This window comes from Bos taurus, chromosome 20, assembly GCF_002263795.3.
Source record: "Bos taurus isolate L1 Dominette 01449 registration number 42190680 breed Hereford chromosome 20, ARS-UCD2.0, whole genome shotgun sequence".
Classification (NCBI taxonomy): Eukaryota; Metazoa; Chordata; class Mammalia; order Artiodactyla; family Bovidae; genus Bos; species Bos taurus.
The window spans coordinates 39,783,065-39,805,377 of NC_037347.1; the positions used below are offsets into that span (position 1 = coordinate 39,783,065).

Genomic DNA, 22,313 nt, shown 5'->3' on the forward strand with positions numbered 1-22,313 from the left:
GAAGGCAGGGTAGGTTTCTATACTTTATAGATGCGGACACAAGGCTCAGATGGTCCTAAACCTTCTTAGTTCACATGTCCCTTAGTGTCTTGATTTTTTTCATGGTGCCCCTAAGCCAAAAGAAATACATAATCATTCCGTTTGTAAATAATTAGGTCCCAATAACTTAAGTATTTTTGTTCTAACAACTTATTAGCTGATTGAAAAATATAGTGTACACACTTGAAAGAAGACATTTATTTTTCATTCTTTTTTAAAAATTTTAATTTTTTCATTCTTTTTAAAAAAATTATCATTGATTTACAACATTGTGTTTCAAATACAGCAATGTGATTCATTTATGTATATATATTTCTCAGACTATTTTCCTTTATAAGTTATTACATGATATTGAATATAGTTCCCTGTGCTATGCATGGAGAAGGTAATGGCACCCCACTCCAGTACTTTTGCCTAGAAAATACCATGGACGGAGGAGCCTGGTAGGCTGCAGTCCTTGGGGTCGCTAGAGTCGGACACGACTGAGCGACTTCACTTTCACTTTTCACTTTCATGCATTGGAGAAGGAAATGGCAACCCACTTCAGTGTTCTTTCCTGGAGAATCCCAGGGACGGGAAGCCTGGTGGGCTGCCGTCTATGGGTCGCACAGAGTCGGACACTACTGAAGCGACTTAGCAGCAGCAGTGCTATGCAAGGATTGTAAATCTTTATTTTACATATAGTAGTTTGTATCTGTTAATCCCACGCTCCTAGTTTATCCTTTCTCTACCCCTTCCTCCCCTTCCTCTTTTGTTAATCATAAGTTTGTTTTCTATGAGTGTGTTTCTGTTTTGTATATATATTCATTTGTATTATTTTTTAGATTCCACATATTGGTGATACTATATAATATTTGTCTTTCTCTGACATTAAGTATAATATTCTCTAGGTCCATCTATATTGCTGCAAATGACAATATTTCATTCTTTTTTTTATCGCTGAGTAGTATTCTATTGTATATATATACACCACATCTTCTTAATCTGATTGTCTGTTGATGGGCAGTTAGGTTGTTTCCATGTCTTGGCTATTGTAAATAGTGATGCTATGAACATTGGGGAGCATGTATCTTTTCAAATTAGAGTTTTTGTCTTTCCTGTCTATGTACTCAGAAATGAGATTGCTGGTTCACATGGTAGCTCTATTTTTAGTTTTTAAGGAACTTCCGTTCCTCCCCCCACCATGGTGACCTCACCAGCACACACCGCCATCAACAGTAGGATGGTTCCCTTTTCTCCACACTGTCTCCAGCATTTATTAGACTGGCCATTCTGACCAGTGTAAAGTGATATCTCCTTGTGGTTTTAATTTCCATCTCACTAATAATTAGTGATATTCAGCATCTTTTCATATACCTGTTTGCTATCTGTATGTCTTTGGATAGATGTCTGTTAGGTCCTCTGCCCATTTTTTTATGTGAGTTGTTTGTTTTGAGATGTTGAGCTGTATGAGTTGCTTGTATATTTTGGAAACTAGGCCCTTGTTGGCTGCATCATTTGCAAATATTCTCTCTCATACCATAGGTTGGCTTTTCATTTTGTTAATGGTTTCCTTTGCTGTGCACAAGCTTATAGGTTTGATTAGGTCCCATTTGTTTATTTCTGCTTTTATTTCTATTGTCTTGGGAGACTAATCTAAGAAAATATCTAAGAAAGAAATGATTTATGTCTGAGAATGTTTTATCTATGTTCTCTTCTAGGAGTTTTATGGTGTCATATCTTATATTTAGGTCTTTAAACCATTTCGAGTTTACTTTTGTATATGGTGTGAAGGAGTTTTCTAGTTTCATTGATTTACCCACATAGCTATCCAGCTTTACTAACACCACTTGTTGAAGAGACTGTCTTTTCTCTATTGTGTATTTTTGCCTCCTTTGTCTAATAGACTATAGGTGTGTGGGTTTTTTCTGGGCTCTGTGTTCTGTTCCATCTACATGTCCATTTTTGTGCCAATAGCATGATATTTTGATTACTATAGCTTTGTGGTATTGTCTGAAGCCTGGAAGGGTTATGCCTTCAGCTTTGTTCTTTCTCCTCAGGATTGCTTTAGCAATTCTGGGTCTTCTGTGGTTCCATAAAAACTTTAGAGTTACATTTTTCTAGTTCTATGAAAAATGTCTTGGGTATTTTGATAGGGATCACACTAAATGTGTAGATTGCTTTGGGTAGTATGGCCATTTTAACAATATTAGTTCCTCCAGTCAAAGAGCATGGTCTTTTCCATTTCTTTGAATCATCTTCAGTTTCCTTTATCAATGTTTTATAGTTAACAGCATATAGGTCTTTCACCTCCTTGGTTAAGTTTATTTCCAGGTATTTTTAAATGCAATTTTAAACAAGATTGTTTTCTAACTTTCACTTTCTGATAGTTCATTGTTGGTATAAAGAAATGCAACAGAGTTCTGTGTATTAATCATGTATCCTGCTACCTTGCTGAATTCATTTGTTGGTTCTAATAGTTTTTGTGTAAAGTCTTTAGGGTTCTCTGTACAGAGTATCATGTCATATCCAAATAATGACAATTTTACTCTTCCCTTCCAAATTTAATACCTTTGATTTCATTTTCTTGTTTGATTGTTATGGCTAGGACTTCCAATGCTGTGTTGAATGGAAGTGGTAAGAGTGGGCATCCTTGTTTTATTTATGAATTTAGCAGGAAAGCTTTTAGTTTTTCACTGTTGAGTGTTATGTTGGCTGTGGGTTTGTGGTAAGTGCTTTTATTATGTTGAGATATGTTCCCGCTATACTCATTTTGATGAGAGGTTTTGTCATGAATGGATGTTGAATTTTTCAAATGCTTTTTCTGTCTATTGAAATGATCATGTGGTTTTTGTCTTTTCTTTTATGTTAACGTAATGCTTCGCATTGATTTGTGCTTGTTTAACCATCCTTGTGACCCTGGAATAAATACCACTTGATCATAGTATATGATCCTTTTTATGTATTTTTGGGTGCAGTTTGCCAATATTTTGTTGATGATTTTTGCTTTTCATTAAAGATATTGTCCTGTAATTTTCTTTATTGGTAATATTTTTTGTCTGATTTTGGTATCAGGGTGATGGTGGCTTCATAGAATGACTTTAGGAATGTTTCCTCCTTTTTAATATTTGGGAGTAGTTTGAGAAGGATAGGTGTAAGTTCTTATTTGTATGTTTGGTAAAATTTCCCAGTGAAGCTGTCCAGTCCTGGGCTTTTGTTTGCAAGACGTGTTTTGTTTTTTGTTTTTTAAAGTATAGGTTCTATTTCACTTCTAGTGATCAGTCTGTTCACATTACCTGTTTCTTCTTGACTCAGCTTTAGTAGATTGCATTTCTGTTGTGTTTGTGGAGGGAGTTAAGCTCAACATCTTCCTACCCTATCATCTTGATTTTCCTCCTTATGTCATTTTTAATCACTAATGGGTCATAAGTGCCTGTTGTACACTGTGCAGCTTCTCATGTCTTGGAATCAGATTGGATGTCAGTATCTTCGTTTTCTGTTCCACATTGATATTTGTAATGCTTCTTATGTCTGTGGAAAACCCAGCTTTACAATAATCTAAAGTCAGTGAAAGGATTGTAGTGCAGTCTTATGTTGCGAGTATGAACTGTTTCACTCTTCCTTCAGGTGTTATCTGAAAGATGTTGAGTTTCACTGTGTTTACTGCCTTAAAAATTTTAAATCTCCTGAGATACCCCTTTGAGTTCATTGTGGCTCCCTGGGTTACCTTGGCACACAGTTTGAGAAATACCAGTTTAAGTGATCTACTCAGGGAAATACAGGAAGAAACAGGCAGAACCAGCATTTAAACTTTAATATTTTGACTCCAAGTCTTGTTCTTAGACCATTTTTACTGTCTTTCCTATGAGATCATGTTTCCCTTGCCACGAAGACTTTCATTTGAATTCAATGTCCAACAAGGAAAATACAACCCACTAGAAGTCTTCAAAACAGAGGAAATTAATATCACCAATTATTACATTAGTGATAAAAGAGATGAGAAGCCAAGGGAGGCAACGCAGATACAAGCAACCATAGGAATCTAGGAACACTCCCATAGGTGCAGGATCGATGGGAAAGGTAGTGTTATGGGGACCCAGAAGCTAAGGTTGGCAGCTGGACCCACAGTGGAAATGCAGCCACTGCCAGAGATGTCTCAGGATACAGAAAGAGGGGGAGGAAGTATCCTGATATCTTCCTTTCACCTGCCTCCTGTCTTCCCACCAGTTCCTCCCACTAGACAAATCTACCTGGAAGCTAGAGAGCAAGGGAACCTGGGAAACGTAGTCCCTTAGGTATGGAGCATAAGATGAGGAGGAGGGAATGGATCTGAGCAAACAGGCAGTTGACCAGCACTGCAAAGTGTAGCATATATACTTTATAATTCCTTTAGCAAACATTTACTGAGGACCTACTAGGTGCCAGGTATCATGCTAGATGCCATATGAGCAGAACAGACCTGATCACTGCTCATTAGAGAATCAAAGACTAAAACAGAAGGAAATGACAGATGAATGGATAAAGAAGTTGTGGTACATATACATAATGGAATATTACTCAGCCATAAAAAAGAATGCATTTGAGTCAGTTCTGATGAGGTGGATGAACCTAGAACCTATTATACAGAGTGAAGTGAGTCAGAAAGAGAAAGATAAATATCATATTCTAATGCACATATACAGAATCTAGAAACATGGTTCTGAAGAATTGATTTACAGGGCAGCAACATGGCAAATAGATGGGGAAACAGTGGCTGACTTTATTTTTCTGGGCCCCAAAATCACTGCAGATGGTGATTGCAGCCGTGAAATTAAAAGACATTTTCTCCTTGGAAGGAAAGTTATGACCAACCTGCTGCTGCTGCTACTGCTAAGTTGCCTCAGTCGTGTCTGATTCTGTGCAACCCCAGAGACGGCAGCCCACCAGGCTCCCCCAACCCTGGGATTCTCCAGGCAAGAACACTGGAGTGGGTTGCCATTTCCTTCTCCAATGCATGAAAGTGAAAAGTGAAAGTGAAGTCGCTCAGTCGTTCCCGGCTCTTAGCGACCCCATGGACTGCAGCCTACCAGGCTCCTCTCTCCATGGGATTTTCCAGGCAAGAGTACTGGAGTAGGGTGTCATTGCCTTCTCTGATGACCAACCTAGACAGCATATTAAAAAGCAGAGACATTACCTTGCCAACAAAGGGCCATCTAGTCAAGGCTATGGTTTTTCCAGTGGTCATGTATGGATGTGAGAGTTGGACTATAAAGAAAGCTGAGCACCAAAGAATTGATGCTTTTGAACTGCGGTGTTGGAGAAGACTCTTGAGAGTCCCTTGGACTGCAAGGACATCCAACCAGTCCATCCTAAAGGAGATCAGTCCTGGCTGTTCATTGGAAGGACTGATGTTGAAGCTGAAACTCCAATACTTTAGCCACCTGATGAGAAGAGCTGACTCATTTGAAAAGACCCTGATGCTGGGAAAGGTTGAGGGAGGAGGAGAAGGGGACAGCAGAGGATAAGATGGTTGGATGGCATCACCGACTCGATGGACATGGGTTTGGGTGAACTCCAGGAGTTGGTGATGAACAGGGAGGCTTGGCGTGCTGCGGTTCATGGGGTCTCAAAGAGTCAGACACGACTGAGCGACTGAACTGAACTGAACTGAACTGAAAGGAGAAACAGACATAGAGAATACACTTATGGACATGGGGAGAGGGGAGGAGAGGGTGAGATGTATGGAAAGAGTAACATGAAAACTTACATTATCGTATGTAAAACAGATAGCCAACAGGAATTTGCTGTATGGCTCAGGAAACTCAAACAGGTGCTCTGTATCAACCTAGAGGGGTGGGATAGGGAGGAAGGTGGGAGGGAGGTTCAAAACGGAGGGGATATATGTATACTTATGGCTGATTCACGGAGAAGGCAATGGCAACACACTCCAGTATTCTCGCCTGGAAAATCCCATGGACACAGGAGCCTGGTAGGCTGCAGTCCGTGGAGTCCCTAAGAGTCGGACACGACTGAGCAACTTCACTTTCATTTTTCACTTTCATCCATTGGAGAAGGAAATGGCAACCCACTCCAGTGTTCTTGCCTGGAGAATCCCAGGGACAGGGGAGCCTGGTGGGCTGCCGTCTACGGGGTCGCACAGAGTTGGACACGACTGAAGCAACTTAGCAGCAGCAGCAGCAGCATGGCTGATTCATGCTGAGGTTTGACAGAAAACAACAAAATTCTGTAAAGCAATTATCCTTCAATAAAAAAATGAATTAAAAAAACGAAAAAAGCAGGAGAATAAACAGAACTATGTCAAGTATGGAAGAAAAATATTGCAGTGCTGTGGGAGAGTTAGTAATTTAGAAGGGGCAGCCTCTCACTATTTTAAGTCTAGTTAATTGACTCGATGTGTGTGTATGTAGAAAACTTGTGTTCAAGGAAGGACAGAATATTATATCCAGAAAAAGTTTAGAAAAAACATTGACCCCCTTCATACTTAACATCTACATTATAGGGCTTTATTGTCCCAAAGCTATGTGTGATTGTGTGTAAATGTGTGTGTGTGTGAGAGAGAGAGAGGCAGAATCAGAGAGAGAACAGTACAAAGGAAGATTCCTTTAGAAACACGTTCAAAGGAGCCAGAGGGCTCCCAGCTGGCTAATCTCCATCATGCTTTCCTGGCCCCTCCCCCTTCCTTCTCATCATAACTTGTGATCTTAGAGGCATGAAAGAATTTGAGCCCCGCCCCCAGCCTGGCCGTCTCTGCGGGCCGTGCAGCCAGGCTCCATGTCAAATCCACCTGGGAGCGCGAACCCCAGGGCCACGGAGAAGGTGGTGGGCTTGCAGGCAGGTTCCCCGCCCAGTGGCCATGGGCGACAAGAGCGGGCAGTCTCCCCTACGCACCTATAAATCCCTTGATGAGGAGGGCCTCTTCGGCTCTGCGGAGCTGCCCAAAAGACCCACGGGGAGCCTGGTTATGCACAGCATGGCCATGTTCGGCCGGGAGTTCTGCTATGCGGTGGAGGCGGCCTACGTGACTCCAGTGCTGCTCAGCGTGGGCCTGCCCAAGAGCCTGTACAGCATGGTGTGGCTCCTGAGTCCCATCTTGGGGTTCCTGCTGCAGCCCGTGGTGGGATCGGCCAGCGACCACTGCCGGGCCCGGTGGGGCCGACGGAGACCCTACATCCTCACGCTGGGCCTCATGATGCTCCTGGGCATGGCCATGTACCTCAACGGGGATGCGATCATATCAGGTCAGTGGACTGCACCTGGTAGGCTAGGTAGGCTGGGTGGGAGAAGGTCCTGTTATGCAACTCAGGACAAGGAGAATGCAAAGTTCTTTCTGTGACAGTCAAAAAATGGTTAAAACTGATTCCCTAAGTTACATCGACTTTCCACCTTTGAGTGACCCAGATTCTGTAGTTAGGCACCTTTACTTTTAGAAACGTCAGGATACATTATTTTTTAATTGTTGTGAGAACTTAAAAATGGGATTATATTTTTACCTATTTTATTATATTATGTATTGTTACGTTTATCAATTATGGGGTTTTGTGTGTGTGCCCACCATACCTTATTTAGGACTTTCTCAAATTAACCAGCTGCCTAATGGCTCCATAAATTTTTCCAATAAATGTGTGTCCAAAGAAGAGTTAATGATGTTCACAGCTTTATATGGAGTCTTGTAACAGGTACAGGGCATCAGCCTGGCAGCTCAAGGGGACATTTTTTCATTGCAAATCATGGACATAGACCTGATGGTGAGCACTTTTTCTAGCCATTAAACAGCTGCTGATTAATCAGTAATTGGTGGTAGTATATATCACATTGAAAGAAAGAATTGTTAAACTTAAAAATAGCACACATTTTCTGACCATTAACTCTCAGGGTAGCAGAATGGATGATAATGAGCCATGATAATCAGTTATCATCTCTATGTATTTAAAAGTGGGCATGAATCTATAAATGTATATTTCTGGAAGAATTTATATAAAAAAAAATACCTGAAAAGAAATTTTGCCTCTAAGGAAGGGTGCTAAAGGCCTGGGGGTGAGAGGGGGAAGTTAAGCTTGTCGTTCACTTATTTTTGTAGTGAATTTTTAAAATCAGGTGCATATATTACACGTTTTCTTAAGTTTAAAAAATAAACTGAAAGCATGAGAAATAGTTATGAGGGGGTGAATGAACAGTGGTATGGTCATAGGATGAATATCATTTAGGTGTTAAAATTGTGACATTGCTCTTCATCCACCGAAAGGCAAAGGTACGAAGAGAGTTGGTTAAAGATGCTCACTTACAACCTGCTCCCATTACTCAGTGCTCCTCCAAGCCAAGCCCTCCAGCCTGTGGCATCAGCCTCACTGGAGGCTGATAGAGATGAAAATTCCCAGGCCCTACCTTCCGCCTATTGAGGAATCATAGGAGACTCATGGTAGGTGAGGCCCAACAATCGGTTTTAACAAGTCATCCCGGTAATGGTTAAGGAGCTAAAGTCTGAGAAGCACTGCATGAGGGCACAGATGCACACCTCTCTCTATTTTTGTGCATAAAGGGATGTCTGAAGGATGACCATCTCTTGGGCCTGGGATCTTGAAGTATTTTCCCCAGCTTTCCTATATGGTTGGAGTGGTTTACAGTCAGTACATATAATTTTTTAAACCGGTTTATTTAAAAGAGATGATGCACATACCATAAAAGTCACCATCTAAAAGTGAACAGCTCAGTGCTTTTCAGTATATTCTCAAAGTTGTATAACCACCACCGCTATCTAATTACACAACAGTTTCATCTCCCCTCTACAGAAACCTGGTAGCCATTAGCAGACACTCCCAATTTCCTTCTCCCCCACAGTCCTAGGTAACTGCTCAATCTATGTTCTGTCTCCAGAGAGCTGTCTTTTCTGGACATTCACTGCATGACTTTCAAAACTTGAAAAAATAATGAAGCTGTATTTTATTTGGAAGAGCAAACACAACGAAAGAGTAGGGAGGTAATATGATGACAGGAAGTTTGTGTGGAAATAAAAATGTGGATTGTTCTAAACCGGGATTTAGGAGACCAACGGTTGTTTCTCTTTTAGCTTTGATTGCTGACCCAAGGAGGAAGCCGATTTGGGCCATAAGTATCACCATGATAGGTGTGGTTCTCTTTGATTTTGCTGCTGACTTCATTGATGGGCCCATCAAAGCCTACTTGTTTGATGTCTGCACTCATCGAGATAAGGAGAGGGGCCTCCACTTCCATGCCCTCTTCACAGGTAGGGAATATCCAGAAAGTCTATCCTTCAGGTCTCCGGGCAGGGAAGCCCTTCCACTGAAGCCATCCAGTGTCTCAGCACTCAGATTTTTTGAATGAATGGATCTGTTGATGCATCGCTCCCATCACGCGGGCTCTGTCTTCCAGGGCATTCCTCTTGTGACCAGGCTTTGGAGTTTCTGCAAAGGAAGTTTGTAGGAGAGCTCTCTGAAGAGCCATGTGTGGAGACATTTACAATGAAATGAAAAGAAGCCTTGTAGACTTCATATTTTGTTTTGTTCTTTAGTCAGTAATGTGTATCATCAACATTATTTAGAAGCTTGCAGCTTCTTGGGCCCCTCTTCCTGTTATTTTAATTCAGCAGGTTCGGGGTGGGGCCCAGAAATTTGCGTTTTTAATGACTTTCCCAGATGATTCTGTGGCAAGTGTCCCAGGAATCACATGAACCACATTTAAAAACAGAAATAGGAACAAACCAAGCAAATACAAAGCCCCAAGTCTTAGGGACTTCTTCCTTTTTTTAAATTTATTTACTTATTTGGCTGCACTGGGTCTTAGTTGCAACAATCAGGGCCTTTAGTTGCCCCATGTGGGATCTAGTTTCCTGACTGGATCGAACTCCAGGCCTCCTGCATTGGGAGCTCAAAGTCTTAGCCATTGGGCCACCAGGAAAGTCCTAGAGATGTCCTAGTTATATAAACAGTTGGCAAATCCTCAACCTCCTGTTTTGGAAAATGCCATGCCAAGAGGACACTTCTTGGGGCCATTGCTGGCCTTCTTTTGTGGCTGTTGGGCCCTTCATGTAGAGCAATGCTACTAATGTTCAACATGCATTTCTAGAGCTCCATTTGTTGTTCAGTCACTCAGTCATGTCCCACTCTTTTCAACCCCTTGGGCTACAGCATGTCAGGCTTCCCTGTCCTTCACTATTTCTTGGAGCTTGCTGAAACTCATGTCCATCGCGTCGGTGATGCCATCCAGCCGTCTCATCCTCTGTCATCCCCTTCTCCTCCTGCCCTCAGTCTTTCCCAGCATCAGGGTCTTTTCCAATGAGACTGCTCTTCACATCAGATGGCCAAAGTATTGGCATCAGTCCTTGCAATGAACATTCAGGACTGATTTCCTTTAGGACTGACTGGTTTGATCTCCTTGCTGTCCTTCCAGTTGGGACTGTTCTAGAATTGGGGTGTCATCCACAGGACAACAGCATGATCCTGTCCTGGGAGCATTGTTAGGTCTAGATGTAAGGACTTTATTTCATTTTCTCCAAGGCCCAGCCAAGGTATTTTTATTTTATGTTTTGTCTCCTCCCATGGTCAGATATGTCCCATGAGAAACAGAATCTTGAATTTTGTTCAGATTATATCTGCACAGCCAAAAGCAGGCCTGCCCACAGAAGCCGTTCGGTCAACAATTTGTTGTTTGTGCAGATATTTGAATGGTGAACACTGGGAAGAATGGGGCTGCCCGGCAGAGAGCGGCCTGGAGGAGCAGGAGTCCAGCCCATCTGTCTGGGACCCCTGAACACTTTGTCTACCAGCTGGAAGGTCCCAGAATAGAGATTCAAACTTCATTCTCCTAACTTAAATCCCACAATTCCTACTGCTATGTAATCATCTGCTGAAATTAATTATGATATTGCGGGAGGCTTTTTGGCTTTTGAACCTGACACGTTGAGAGTTTTGTTGCTCTAAGTACTTTGGGAAATGTGGTCACTCCTTCCCAGCTTATATCAGCGTTAGTCTTGGCCTAACAACCTTTGCTTTGCTGCCTCTGATATTAAAAGACTGAGCTCTGTACTTTGGGAACTTTTCCAGGGTTAATACGTGGTAGTATTTCTGTTGAGTTTGATAAAATGTCTTGAGGTTTTCTTTTGATATTAGTGTATTGTGGTTTCAGCAAGCCTATAATTCATGTGTAATTTTCATGTGACCTCATTTCAGGCTTTCACTGTATCTTGTCTGAGCTTTCGTACTTACCCTTTAACTGATTTTCCAGTCTCTAATTTTTTCCTATTCCAATTGTGCTAACACACAGCTTCTAGAGCCACATTCCTAAAAGACAGCTTTGACTGGGACACTTTCATGTTCAATGACCCGCAGTGGCTCCTGTTGACAAAAAAATTAATGAATTAATCAATAGTCAATTTAAGAAAGAAATAGAGAATTTTATTCAAGTCAACCTAAAGATTATAAATTGGGAAACAGTCTCTCAGAGAGCTCTCAGAACTATTCCTCCCATCAGAGGTCAAAGCACAGTGAAATATGAGACAAAGTGTTGTACATCTAATGACGTACTGACAGTTTATGTAGTCCGGGTCTGCACATACAAGGCGAGTAGTGGGTCATTGTGACCGCTTAAAGGATTGAGAAAGGACTGTTATCTGCTAAGGAGTTCCCTTGCTGGTGCCAGGACAAAGTTGCTGCTGTCAAGGAAGTATTCCTGTGACTTCTATGACTGTGGTCTGATTAATATATTAATGGGAAATAGACGGGAAAACAGTGGAAACAGTGTCAGACTTTATTTTTCTGGGCTCCAAAATCACTGCAGATGGTGAATGCAGCCATGAAATTAAAAGACGTTTACTCCTTGGAAGGAAAGTTATGACCAACCTAGATAGCATATTCAAAAGCAGAGACATTACTTTGCCAACAAAGGTCCGTCTAGTCAAAGCCATGGTATTTCCTGTGGTCATGTATGGATGTGAGAGTTGGACTGTGAAGAAAGCTGAGCGCTGAAGAATTGATGCTTTTGAACTGTGGTATTGGAGAAGACTCTTGAGAGTCCCTTGGACTGCAAGGAGATCCAACCAGTCCATCCTAAAGGAGATCAGCCCTGGGACTTCTTTGGAAGAAATGATGCTAAAGCTGAAACTCCAGTACTTTGGCCACCTCATGCAAAGAGTTGACTCATTGGAAAAGACTGATGCTGGGAGGGATTGGGGGCAGGAGAAGGGGGCGACAGAGGACGAGATGGCTGGATGGCATCACCGACTCAATGGACATGAGTTTGGGTGAACTCCAGGAGTTGGTGATGGACAGGGAGGCCTGGTGTGCTGCAATTCATGGGGTCGCAAAGAGTCGGACCTGACTGAGCAACTGAACTGAACTGAACTGAACTGAAAGAACCCTCTGGGTTCAGAGTACTTGGAAATCTTCTGGGCTAGAGGTTCTCTAACTTGTAGTCTGAGAGTCTTTACCTTTGCCTCGGTCGGACATGACTGAGCAACTGAACTGAACTGAACTGATCGTGCAGATGCATATTGCACACTCCAGGGGAGGGAGGAGGCCCAAAGGGGAAAGTGTTATATTTAAATCTAGGCCCAGCAATTCCAAATGTTTTTCAAATAAGTGTCAAAGGGTTCACTGCCAAAATGTTCTCTAGCATGTTTCTGAATTTTTTTTTTTTTTAAAGAAAAGACCCTACTGGCTTTTGGGAATTTTAGTCCTCTAACTTTTTCTGTCTTATGTTTAAAGATAACTCTACCTGCCCTCCACCCCTGGTGTATGTGATAGCCATGCTGGGTTTAGTGGATCCATCTCATCCCTTCTGGATTCCCTGGTAGCTCAGTTGGTAAAGAATCTGCCTGCAATGCAAGAGACCCTGATTCACTTCCTGGATCAGGAAGATCCCCTGGAGAAGGCATAGGCTACCCACTCCAGTATTCTTGGGCTTCCCTGGTAGCTTAGACAGTAAAGAATGCGCCTGCAATGGGGAATACTTGGGTTCGATCCCTGTGTTGGGAAGATCCCCTGGCAGAGAGCATGGCAACCCACTCTAGTATTCTTGCCTAGAGAATCCCCATGGACAGAGGAGCCTGGCTGGCTCCAGCACCTGGGGTCGCAAAGAGTCAGACACAACTGAGTGACTAAGCACAGCACAGCCTCATCCTTTCACCTCATGCCTTTACCTCTGGGGCTGTGGAACCCTCACTCACCGGAAAGAAAGGAAATTCCTCCCTCGAGTCAAAATGCTTGTAACTGAGGATCTGTTGCTATTAGTAAATTAACCCGAGGCCTTGCTGTCCTGAACAGCAGTCTCCATTCCACCCAAGGAGGCTGGGATGAGGGCTGATGGTCAGTAAAGTTTGTGCCAGTTCAAATCCTGGCTCCTCCTCCTGCCCAGTCCCTAGTGTTTCTGAACTTCTTCTCAGGGTTGTGAATCTATCCACCATGTTAGTTACTAATATCCTGGCAATATATTGGGGCTTCCCTCATAGCTCAGTCGATAAAGAATCTACCTGCAATGCCGGAGACCTGGGTTTGATCCCTGGGTTGGGAAGATTCCCTGGAGAGGGCAATGGCAACCAACTCTAGTGTTCTTGCCTGGAGAATCCCATGGACAAAAGAGCCTGGCAGGCTACAGTCCATGGGGTTGCAAGAAGTGGATGCAGCTTAGCAACTGAATCACCAACCACTGCCACCATTCTGGCAAATGGTCTCAAGCAATGGTTCCTGAGAAAGGAACCCTTTAATAGGATTCAGCACCAAATGTATATATTTACTATATGTTCTCCATTCCCACCAGGCTTGCAAAACTTGCGTTTGTTTGTAATGACTTGGTAAGGAACTTGCCCCAAGTGCATCTCTGGAAGAAGAATGGGTAACGTGTTAGGCTTAGCTTCTTTTGACTGTTTGGTTTCTTTAATACTTCAAAGTTTGCATAAAAAATGCTTTTGAAACAAATACTCAGAATAGAAATAATTAAGAGCTAAAAAAAGAGTTCTAAAAATGAAGTTTAGATATGAGTCCCTTTGACCAAATGTATACAAGTGGAAAAAGGCTGTGTTTCATGGTAGAGTCGATTTTAACTCCTCCTTCAGGCTTCATTGCTGCATGAGTGGATTTCTTTCATTAGCTGAGTTTCCTTTGAAGTTTCTGCCCCTAGTGAACTTTCATGTCTCCTCACTCAGGCAGGAAAGGATGTGGCCAGAGCAGAAACCAGGGTACAGGAATTTCAGCTTTGAGGATGACATGGATAACTTTGGGCGAAACAGATAAGGTCTACAAACTGCCATTTCTTATCCCAATTCAGCACCTACCTCTCGAGGAATCTCAAAGGCAGGTTAGAGATAGGAGCCCCTGAGGATATTTTTTCATTTACTCAATACTGTGTATGTGCTTAATCATTCATCTGTGTCTGACTCTTTGCAACCTCATGGACTGTAGCCCGCCAGGTTCCTCTGTCAATGGAATTCTCCAGGCAAGAATACTGGAGTGGGCTGCCATTCCCTTCTCCAGGGGATCTTCATAACCCAGGGATGGAACCTGGGTCTCCTGCATTGCAGGTTAATTCTTCACCATCTGAGCCATGAGGGAATTGTCTACCAGAAATCTCTTTCCCCAGATACCAACTGGCTGGCTTGGTTTGCTTCCTCTCTTTGTTACAATCTCTGGTCACATAGCCCCTCCTCAGCGATTCATGATTACTTGATAATATATTATTTATTCATTTGTTTGTTGTTTATTATCTGCCTCTAGAGCCAACATATAAGCTATCTGAAGACAGGAATATTTCCTGTTTGTTCCAAAATCACTAGTGCTTAGAATAGTCCTGGAAATATGCTGAAGAAATATTGATGAGACAAATATTCTATTTTAACATCCTCCTTTTACCTGTGAGGAAGCTGTGTTGCTGAGAGGTAAGTGACTAACTCAAGGTCACACAGCTGGATGTATGTACTAAGTCGCTTCAGTCACGTCCAACTCTTTTCGGCCCTATGGACCATAGCGCACCAGGCTCCTCTGTCCATAGGGTTTTCCAGGCAAGAATACTGGAGAGGGTTGCCATGCACTTCTCCAGGGCATCTTCCCAACCCACAGATCGAACCTGGGTCTCTTACGTCTCCGGTTTTGGCAGGCATGTTCTTTACCACTAGCGCCACCTGGGAATACAGCTAGTGGAAGATATTGAATCAATCTTTATGTCTGAAATGGAAGTGAATCCCCAACCCAAGGGCTTCCCTCATAGCTCAGTTGGTAAAGAATCTGCCTGCAATGCAGGAGACCGGGGTTTGATCCCTGGGTTGGGAAGATCACCTGGAGAAGGAAATGGCAACCCACTCCAGTATTCTTGCCTGGAGAATCCCATGGACAGAGGAGCCTGGCAGGCATCAGTTCATGGGCTTCCAAAGAGTCAGACACAACTTAGCGACTAAACCACCACCCCAACCCAAATGTAGTTTAATTGTGTCTGTGTTGAGCCCCATTGGCCCAGGATGGTGAAAACTTAGTGTCAGTCCCTTTGGAATACTCTCCTACACCTTTCCCTGAGTCTTGCATCTAAAAACTTGGAGCTTAGAGGGCAAAAGTTTCAGGTAGCAAGGATCTGGGTTTCAGTATCATGTGTTCTCACTGGCATTTACTAGGCCGTCCTTGGTCCTGCGTTTCCCAGTTGTGAGGCTGAACTGGTCACAGTCACATTCTCGCTCATCCTTGTCCACAGGACCCCTTCAGAACCCCCAGGATTCTCAGCTCCCCACCACCCACATGGCATCCTGCTCTTCCAAGGCCTACAGATGTGAGCTGCAAACTCTCCATGCTCTGGTTTCCTTGTCTCTAAAAGAGAGGTGGAAATTCAGTTGAGCCTTATTATTCAGGGATTCTATATTGTGAAGTCATCTGCTTACTAAAACTTACTGGTACCACCAAAATCAATACTTGCAGCTCATTCTCCAACATTTGCAAGCATCTACAGAGTGGAGGAGGAAAAAAACCAATGCGACTCACCCAGTGTGCTTGCTTCCAACTGTGGTTGAGCAAGGTGACACTCTGCCTTCTTGTTTTGATTCTTACACTGTAAACAGATGTCCTTTTTGTGATATATTTAGTGCCATTTTTTTTTTCTTTTCTGTTTTTTTTTTTTTTTTTCTTGGTTATTTCAGTATCTAAAGTGGCTCCAAATGTGGTGCTGAAGGCACTGCTTGGGTTCATAAGTGCAAGAATGTTGTGATGTGACTTCTGGAGAAAATATGTGTCCTAAATGTTGTTCCGGTGTGAGTTACAGTGCCGTTGGCCACAGGCTATTCAATGAGATATCTTTAAACAGAAACACATGTAAAATAAGGTTCTGTGTTGTTTCACTGATGAAAACGAAGACTTGAGGCTCACAGGAACTTAATCCTTAGGGCAGGAATTTACTATTCACCAATTCAGGGTTTAAGGAAACTTTCTGGAACGTAACTACTGGTAATAGTAAGATGCAGCGGTAGTAACTTCCTCAAAGGGTGGTTGTGAGGATTAAGTGAGTTGTAAACGTCAAGCACCTAGAATGGAGCCTGACACTCGGGCTCATCTATCTCTACCCACCACAGAGCCCTTGCTTCCTTGAATTCTGAATGTCCCCCTGGGGTCTTCCTAGGAAATAAAGTGTTGATCCCTTCTGCTCTTGGGTTCTTCAAGCCATCTGGGAGGTTCTGCTCCCCACCCCTCATCCTCCTATGCCAGCGAGGTCCAAGGATCGAGGAGCAGAACCACTACAGCTTTAGGGACACACCAATTCACCCTTCGTGAATGCTTTGCCTACCCTGGGAAGCCTTGTTCTTAAATCACTTTTTTTTTTTTTTTTTACTGAATCTGTTGCAGTAAAAAAGAGAATGGAGGAATGAGTTTTTCTCTTTCCCTTTCCTGAGAAAGTGAAGTCGCTCAGTCGTGTTCAACTCTTTGTGACCCCCTGGACTATAGCCTACCAGGCTCCTCCGTCCATAGGATTTTCCAGGCAAGAGTACTGGAGTGGGGTGCCATTTCCTTCTTCAGGGTTTCTACCTGACCTAGGGATCAAGCCCAGGGCTCTCACATTGTAGGCAGATGCTTTACTGTCTGAGCCACCAGGGAAGTCCAGTGAAGAAGATAAAAGAGAATAGAGAGCAGGCCTGAACAATCCTAACTGGTCCTAACTCTGCATGTCTACAGTTTAAGTTTGCTTTTCTTCCCCCTAACTCTGCAGGAGCTACATTTCTCACCAATTTTACCTTTGACTTTATGCTAAATACATCCTGCATCTAGTTTTTACCCTTACAACATCCTTCCCTTTGTAATTACATATCAGAGCCACCAAACTGCCAGACTCAATTACTGGGTTACTGACACCAGACTCTGACTGTCTTTGAAACACTGCAAGAGGAAGAAATCAAGATCCTAATACCTTTGTTCCTCATCCCTGACTCCTGACTAAGCCCCTAGACTCCCATGGAGAGGGAGCATTGTTCTTGAGGCATGAACCTATTGTCTTTCCCTCTCTGCTGGCTGAGAATTAAAGCCACCTCCCTATTTCCTCCATACTTGGTCTCCGTATTTTTTATTCAGCTCCGGTGGGCTAAGAGAGCCAAGGTTTTGGCCAGCAACAAATCTACCATCAGTGCCTTTGGAGCCTAAGGGCTTCTGAAACTCAGAAGCAAGGAGACACGTTCTTATTTCTCTGCTTTCTACTTTCATGTTCTTCCCCAAAAGCAATGAGCCTGGCTCAGTTTGAACATGAAGGAAGGGCCCAGGGAAATACCAGGGCAGTTGTGGGTGGACGGAAGCTGTGGTCAGCACTTAAATATATTTTCTCACATCTCTTAGGAGATGAGTTGCCTTGCAAATCTCATGAAATGTCAGGTCTTGGATGCTCAGTCTCTAGAAGGGAAGTCATGTCTGCCTGGTTCATTGCTGTGTCTGCAGTGCCCAGCGCAGTTCTTGGTGAGAGTTGGTGTTCCATCCATTTCTATTGATTAAAAAATATCTCTCATACACACACACACACACACACACACACACACTCCTAGTAGCTGATACTTATGTTAAGTCTCTGGGATTTTGTGTGTATGGTGTAGGTAGGAACTAATCTGACACCTTCATTGCTATTTTCTCAACACACAGAAAAGAATCAGAAGGACTCTTCCATGAACCTTCCAGGAATGCAGGGTCTTTCATCTGTCCCCTTGCTGAGATACTGAAGCTGGCAGCACACTGATAACTCTCTTCTCCTTGAGCTCTTTCTCCATTGCTGTTGAGGTTGTTTAGTCACATGCCTGAAGCCAGGAAAACAATTACAGATGCATGGTAGGTGCAGAGTTTGACTCTTTAGATTCCTTGTTCCTGAAACTCTCCCAGTTTCCCATTTTACCTATTACATGTTGTGTTAGTCACCCAGTCGTATCCGACTCTCTGTGACACTGTGCGTTGATTGTAGCCTGCCAGACTTCTCTGTCTGTGGAATTCTCTAGGCAAGAATACTGGAGTGGGTTGCCATTCCGTTCTCCATGGATCTTCCTGACCAGGGATTGAACCTGGGCCTCCCGCATTGCTGGCAGATTCTTTACCATCTGAGCCACCAGAGAAGCCCTTTACTTATTACAGTTGTAGATTACAGAAAGAAATAATACATATTTCTGTATGCTTGGACTTCTTCCAGGAGGAACCATTGTTTAAGCTATATTGTTAGATATGAAATACACTGCTGAGCCATTCATTCCAGGGGGTTGGCTCTGGTGTGAGTGACATCACAGCCTGGCTCTGTCAGGCTAGGACAAGAGCTAGCTGGACCCTTCTTTTTGCAGAGGCTGGTTATCTAATGTGGTGACAGATGCCCTTGAGATGCCCCAGCTTATCATATGGCCAATAGCCTGGGGACTGACTCCAAGAGCCCCAGGAAGGCTGATGTTGGCAGTAGAGATAAATGTAACCTTGATATAAATGTGGGAGCTGATGTCAGCCTTTGTTGCAACTTTGATGACTAGACTTTGTTTAGGAGACTATTTTGAAGATAAAATCCTTAGTTTAAATAGAGGATGTTAAAAGGAAAGCTTTCAGTAAATTCCTACAGCCCTCTGCTGGGCCTCATCAGATCTGAAGGTGTGAATAGATAAATGTTTCCATCCAGAGTTTTAAGATGCTGCCTAGTAGAAATGGCATCCCACTTCAGTATTCTTGCCTGGAGAATCCCATGGGTAGAGGAGCCTGGTGGGCTACAGTCCATAGGGTTGCAAAGAGTTGGACACTACTAAAGCAACTTAGCATTCAGCATGGCCCCACTATTCAGCAAGGCATACTGTTATAACTTTTAGCTGTGTCCCGCAGTAGTGCTGAGACAAATGAATTAGTTTTGCTTGTTTTGTTTTTTCCTCTTTCCTGAGAGAAGAGAGGACTGGAAAATTTTTTAAGATACTTGTAGCATGTTTTACTTAACTGATTAGTGGAGGAACTGATTGGGAAGACAAAGAGTTTCCCCAAGTTCTTTCAGGATAAATTGTGTGTGTGTGTGTGTGTGTGTGTGTGTGTGTGTGTGTGTTTAGCAAAAGAAAAAAAATGCTAGATTAGATACAAACCTGATTAACATTCTACAAGGTAATATAACTGTAGCTCCTCTATAATAGTCCTACCAGGTTATGAAAATATGGTTACAAACCTTATTAATGTCTGCAAATTATCCTTAGTTTTACAGGATTGTACATCATTGCGCTTTATCAGTTGTGGCTTGTTGGTCAAATATCAGATGAGGGTGGTTCAGGTTGCTTAGAAATTGCTCTATCCCCTGAGTGCTCAAAAAGTGATATTTGGACTAACAGGGGTGGATTGGCACTGGGGAGCTTGAAAGGAATGCAGAGCCTTGGGTTCTACTGCCATCTTTAAAATCAGAACTTATGCTATAGACTTCCCTGGTGGCTCAGACGGTAAAGTGTCTGCCTATAATTTGGGAGACCTGGGTTCAATCCCTGTGTCAGGAAGATCTCCTGGAGAAGGAATGGCAACCCACTTCTGTCTTCTTGCCTGGAAAATCCCATGGACGGAGGAGCCTGTTAGGCTACAGTCCATGAGGTCGCAAAGAGTCAGATATGACTGAGCGACTTCACTTCACTTCACATGCTATCGATTGAATGTTTGTGTCCCCCTCAGAATCCATATGTTGAAAACCTCATGCCTAATGTGATGATGTTGAACACAGAGTGCCTGATGAACTATGGATGGAGGTTCGTGACATTGTACAGGAAACAGGAATCAAGACCATCCCCAAGAAAAAGAAATGCAGAAAAGCAAAATGGCTGCCTGAGGAGGTCTTACAAGTAGCTGTGAAAAGAAGAGAAGCCCAAAGAAAAGGAGAAAAGGAAAGATATACTCGTTTGAATGCAGAGTTCCAAAGAATAGCAAGGAGAGATAAGAAAGCCTTCCTTAGTGATCAATGCAAAGAAATAGAGGAAAACAATAGAATGGGAAAGACTAGAGATCTCTACAAGAAAATTAGAGACACTAAGGGAACATTTAATTCAAAGATGGGCTCAATAAAGGACAGAAATGGTATGGATCTAACAGAAGCAGAAGATATTAAGAAGAGGTGGCAAGAATACACAGAAGAACTGTACAAAAAAGATCTTCATGACCCAGATAATCATGATGGTGTGATCACTCACCTAGAGCCAGACATCCTGGAATGTGAAGTCAAGTAGGCCTTAGGAAGCATCACTATGAACAAAGTTAGTGGAGGTGATGGAATTCCAGTTGAGCTATTTCAAATCCTGAAAGATGATGCTGTGAAAGTGCTGCACTCAATAGGCAGCAAATTTGGAAAACTCAGCAGTGGCCGCAGGACTGGAAAAGGTCGGTTTTCATTCCAATCCCAAAGAAAGGCAATGCCAAAGAATGTTGAAACTTCTGCACAATTGCACTCACCTCCCACGCTAGTACAGTAATGCTCAAAATTCTCCAAGCCAGGCTTCAGCAATTTGTGAACCATGAACTTCCTTATGTTCAAGCTGGTTTTAGAAAAGGCAGAGGAACCAGAGATCAAATTGCTAACATCTGCTGGATCATTGAAAAAGCAAGAGAGTTTCAGAAAAACATCTATTTCTGCTTTATTGACTATTCCAAAGCCTTTGACTGTGTGGATCACAACAAACTGTGGAAAATTCTGAAAGAGATGGGAATACCAGACCACCTGACCTGCCTCTTGAGAGACCTGTATGCAGGTCAGGAAGCAACAGTTAGAATTGGCCATGGAACCACAGACTGGTTCCAAATAGGAAAAGGAGCACATCAAGGCTGTATATTGTCACCCTGCTTATTTAACTTCTATGCGGAGTACATCATGAGAAACACTGGGCTGGATGAAGCACAGGCTGGAATCAAGATTGCTGGGAAAAATATCAATAACCTCAGATATGCAGATGACACCACCCTTATGGCAGAAAGCGAAGAGGAACTAAAGAGCCTCTTAATGAAAGTGAAAGAGGAGGGAGAACAAGTTGGTTTAAAGCTCAACATTCAGAAAACTAAGATCATGGCATCCAGTCCCATCACTTCATGGGAAATAGATGGGGAAACAGTGGAAACAGTGGCTGATTTTATTTTGGGGGGCTCCAAAATCACTGCAGATGGTGATTGCAGCCATGAAATTAAAAGACGCTTCCTCCTTGGAAGGAAAGTTATGACCAACCTAGATAGCATATTGAAAAGCAGAGACATTACTTTGCCAACAAAGGTCCATCTAGTCAAGGCTATGGTTTTTCCAGTAGTCATGCATGAATGTGAGAGTTGGACTATAAAGAAAGCTGAGTGCCAAAGAATTGATGCTTTTGAACTGTGGTATTGGATAAGACTCTTGAAAGTCCTTTGGACTGCAAGGAGATCCAACCAGTCCATCCTAAAGGAGATCGGTCTTGGGTGTTCATTGGAGGGACTGATGCTGAAGCTGAAACTCCAATACTTTGGCTACCTGATGTGAAGAGCTGACTCATTTGAAAAGACCCTGATGCTGGGAAAGATTGAGGGCGGGAAGAGAAGGGGATGACAGAGGATGAGATGGTTGGGTGGCATCACCAACTCAATGGACATGGGTTTGGGTGAACTCCAGGAGTTGGTGATGAACAGGGAGGCCTGGCGTGCTGCAGTTCATGGGGTCGCAAAGAGTCAGACACGACTGAGCAACTGAACTGAACTGAACTGAATGTGATACTGTTAGAAGATGGAGCCTTTAGAAGGTGATTAGGTCATGAAGGCTCATGAACGGAGTTAGTGCCCTTAGAAAAGTTGCCCAAACCAGTTCCTTTGCCACTTATGCCAAGTTAGTGATGACAGTTAGAA

The 22,313-nt window shown here is 43.0% G+C and overlaps 1 protein-coding gene across 2 annotated transcripts in view; it reads left to right on the top strand.

The window, feature by feature from the left end:
- The first annotated feature begins 6,094 nt into the window (after nt 1–6,094).
- SLC45A2 (solute carrier family 45 member 2) overlaps nt 6,095–22,313 on the top strand; it is a 38,834-nt gene continuing 22,615 nt past the window's right edge. Inside the window, exons 1-2 of one of the 2 annotated variants that reach the window (XM_010816827.4) lie at nt 6,095–7,256; nt 9,083–9,259. In XM_010816827.4, coding sequence (XP_010815129.1) covers nt 6,728–7,256; nt 9,083–9,259 — 706 coding nt within the window. In that variant the 5' untranslated portion in view covers nt 6,095–6,727. The remainder of the gene's footprint in view (nt 7,257–9,082; nt 9,260–22,313) is intronic. The other variant, XM_002696386.6, reaches the window with a different exon arrangement.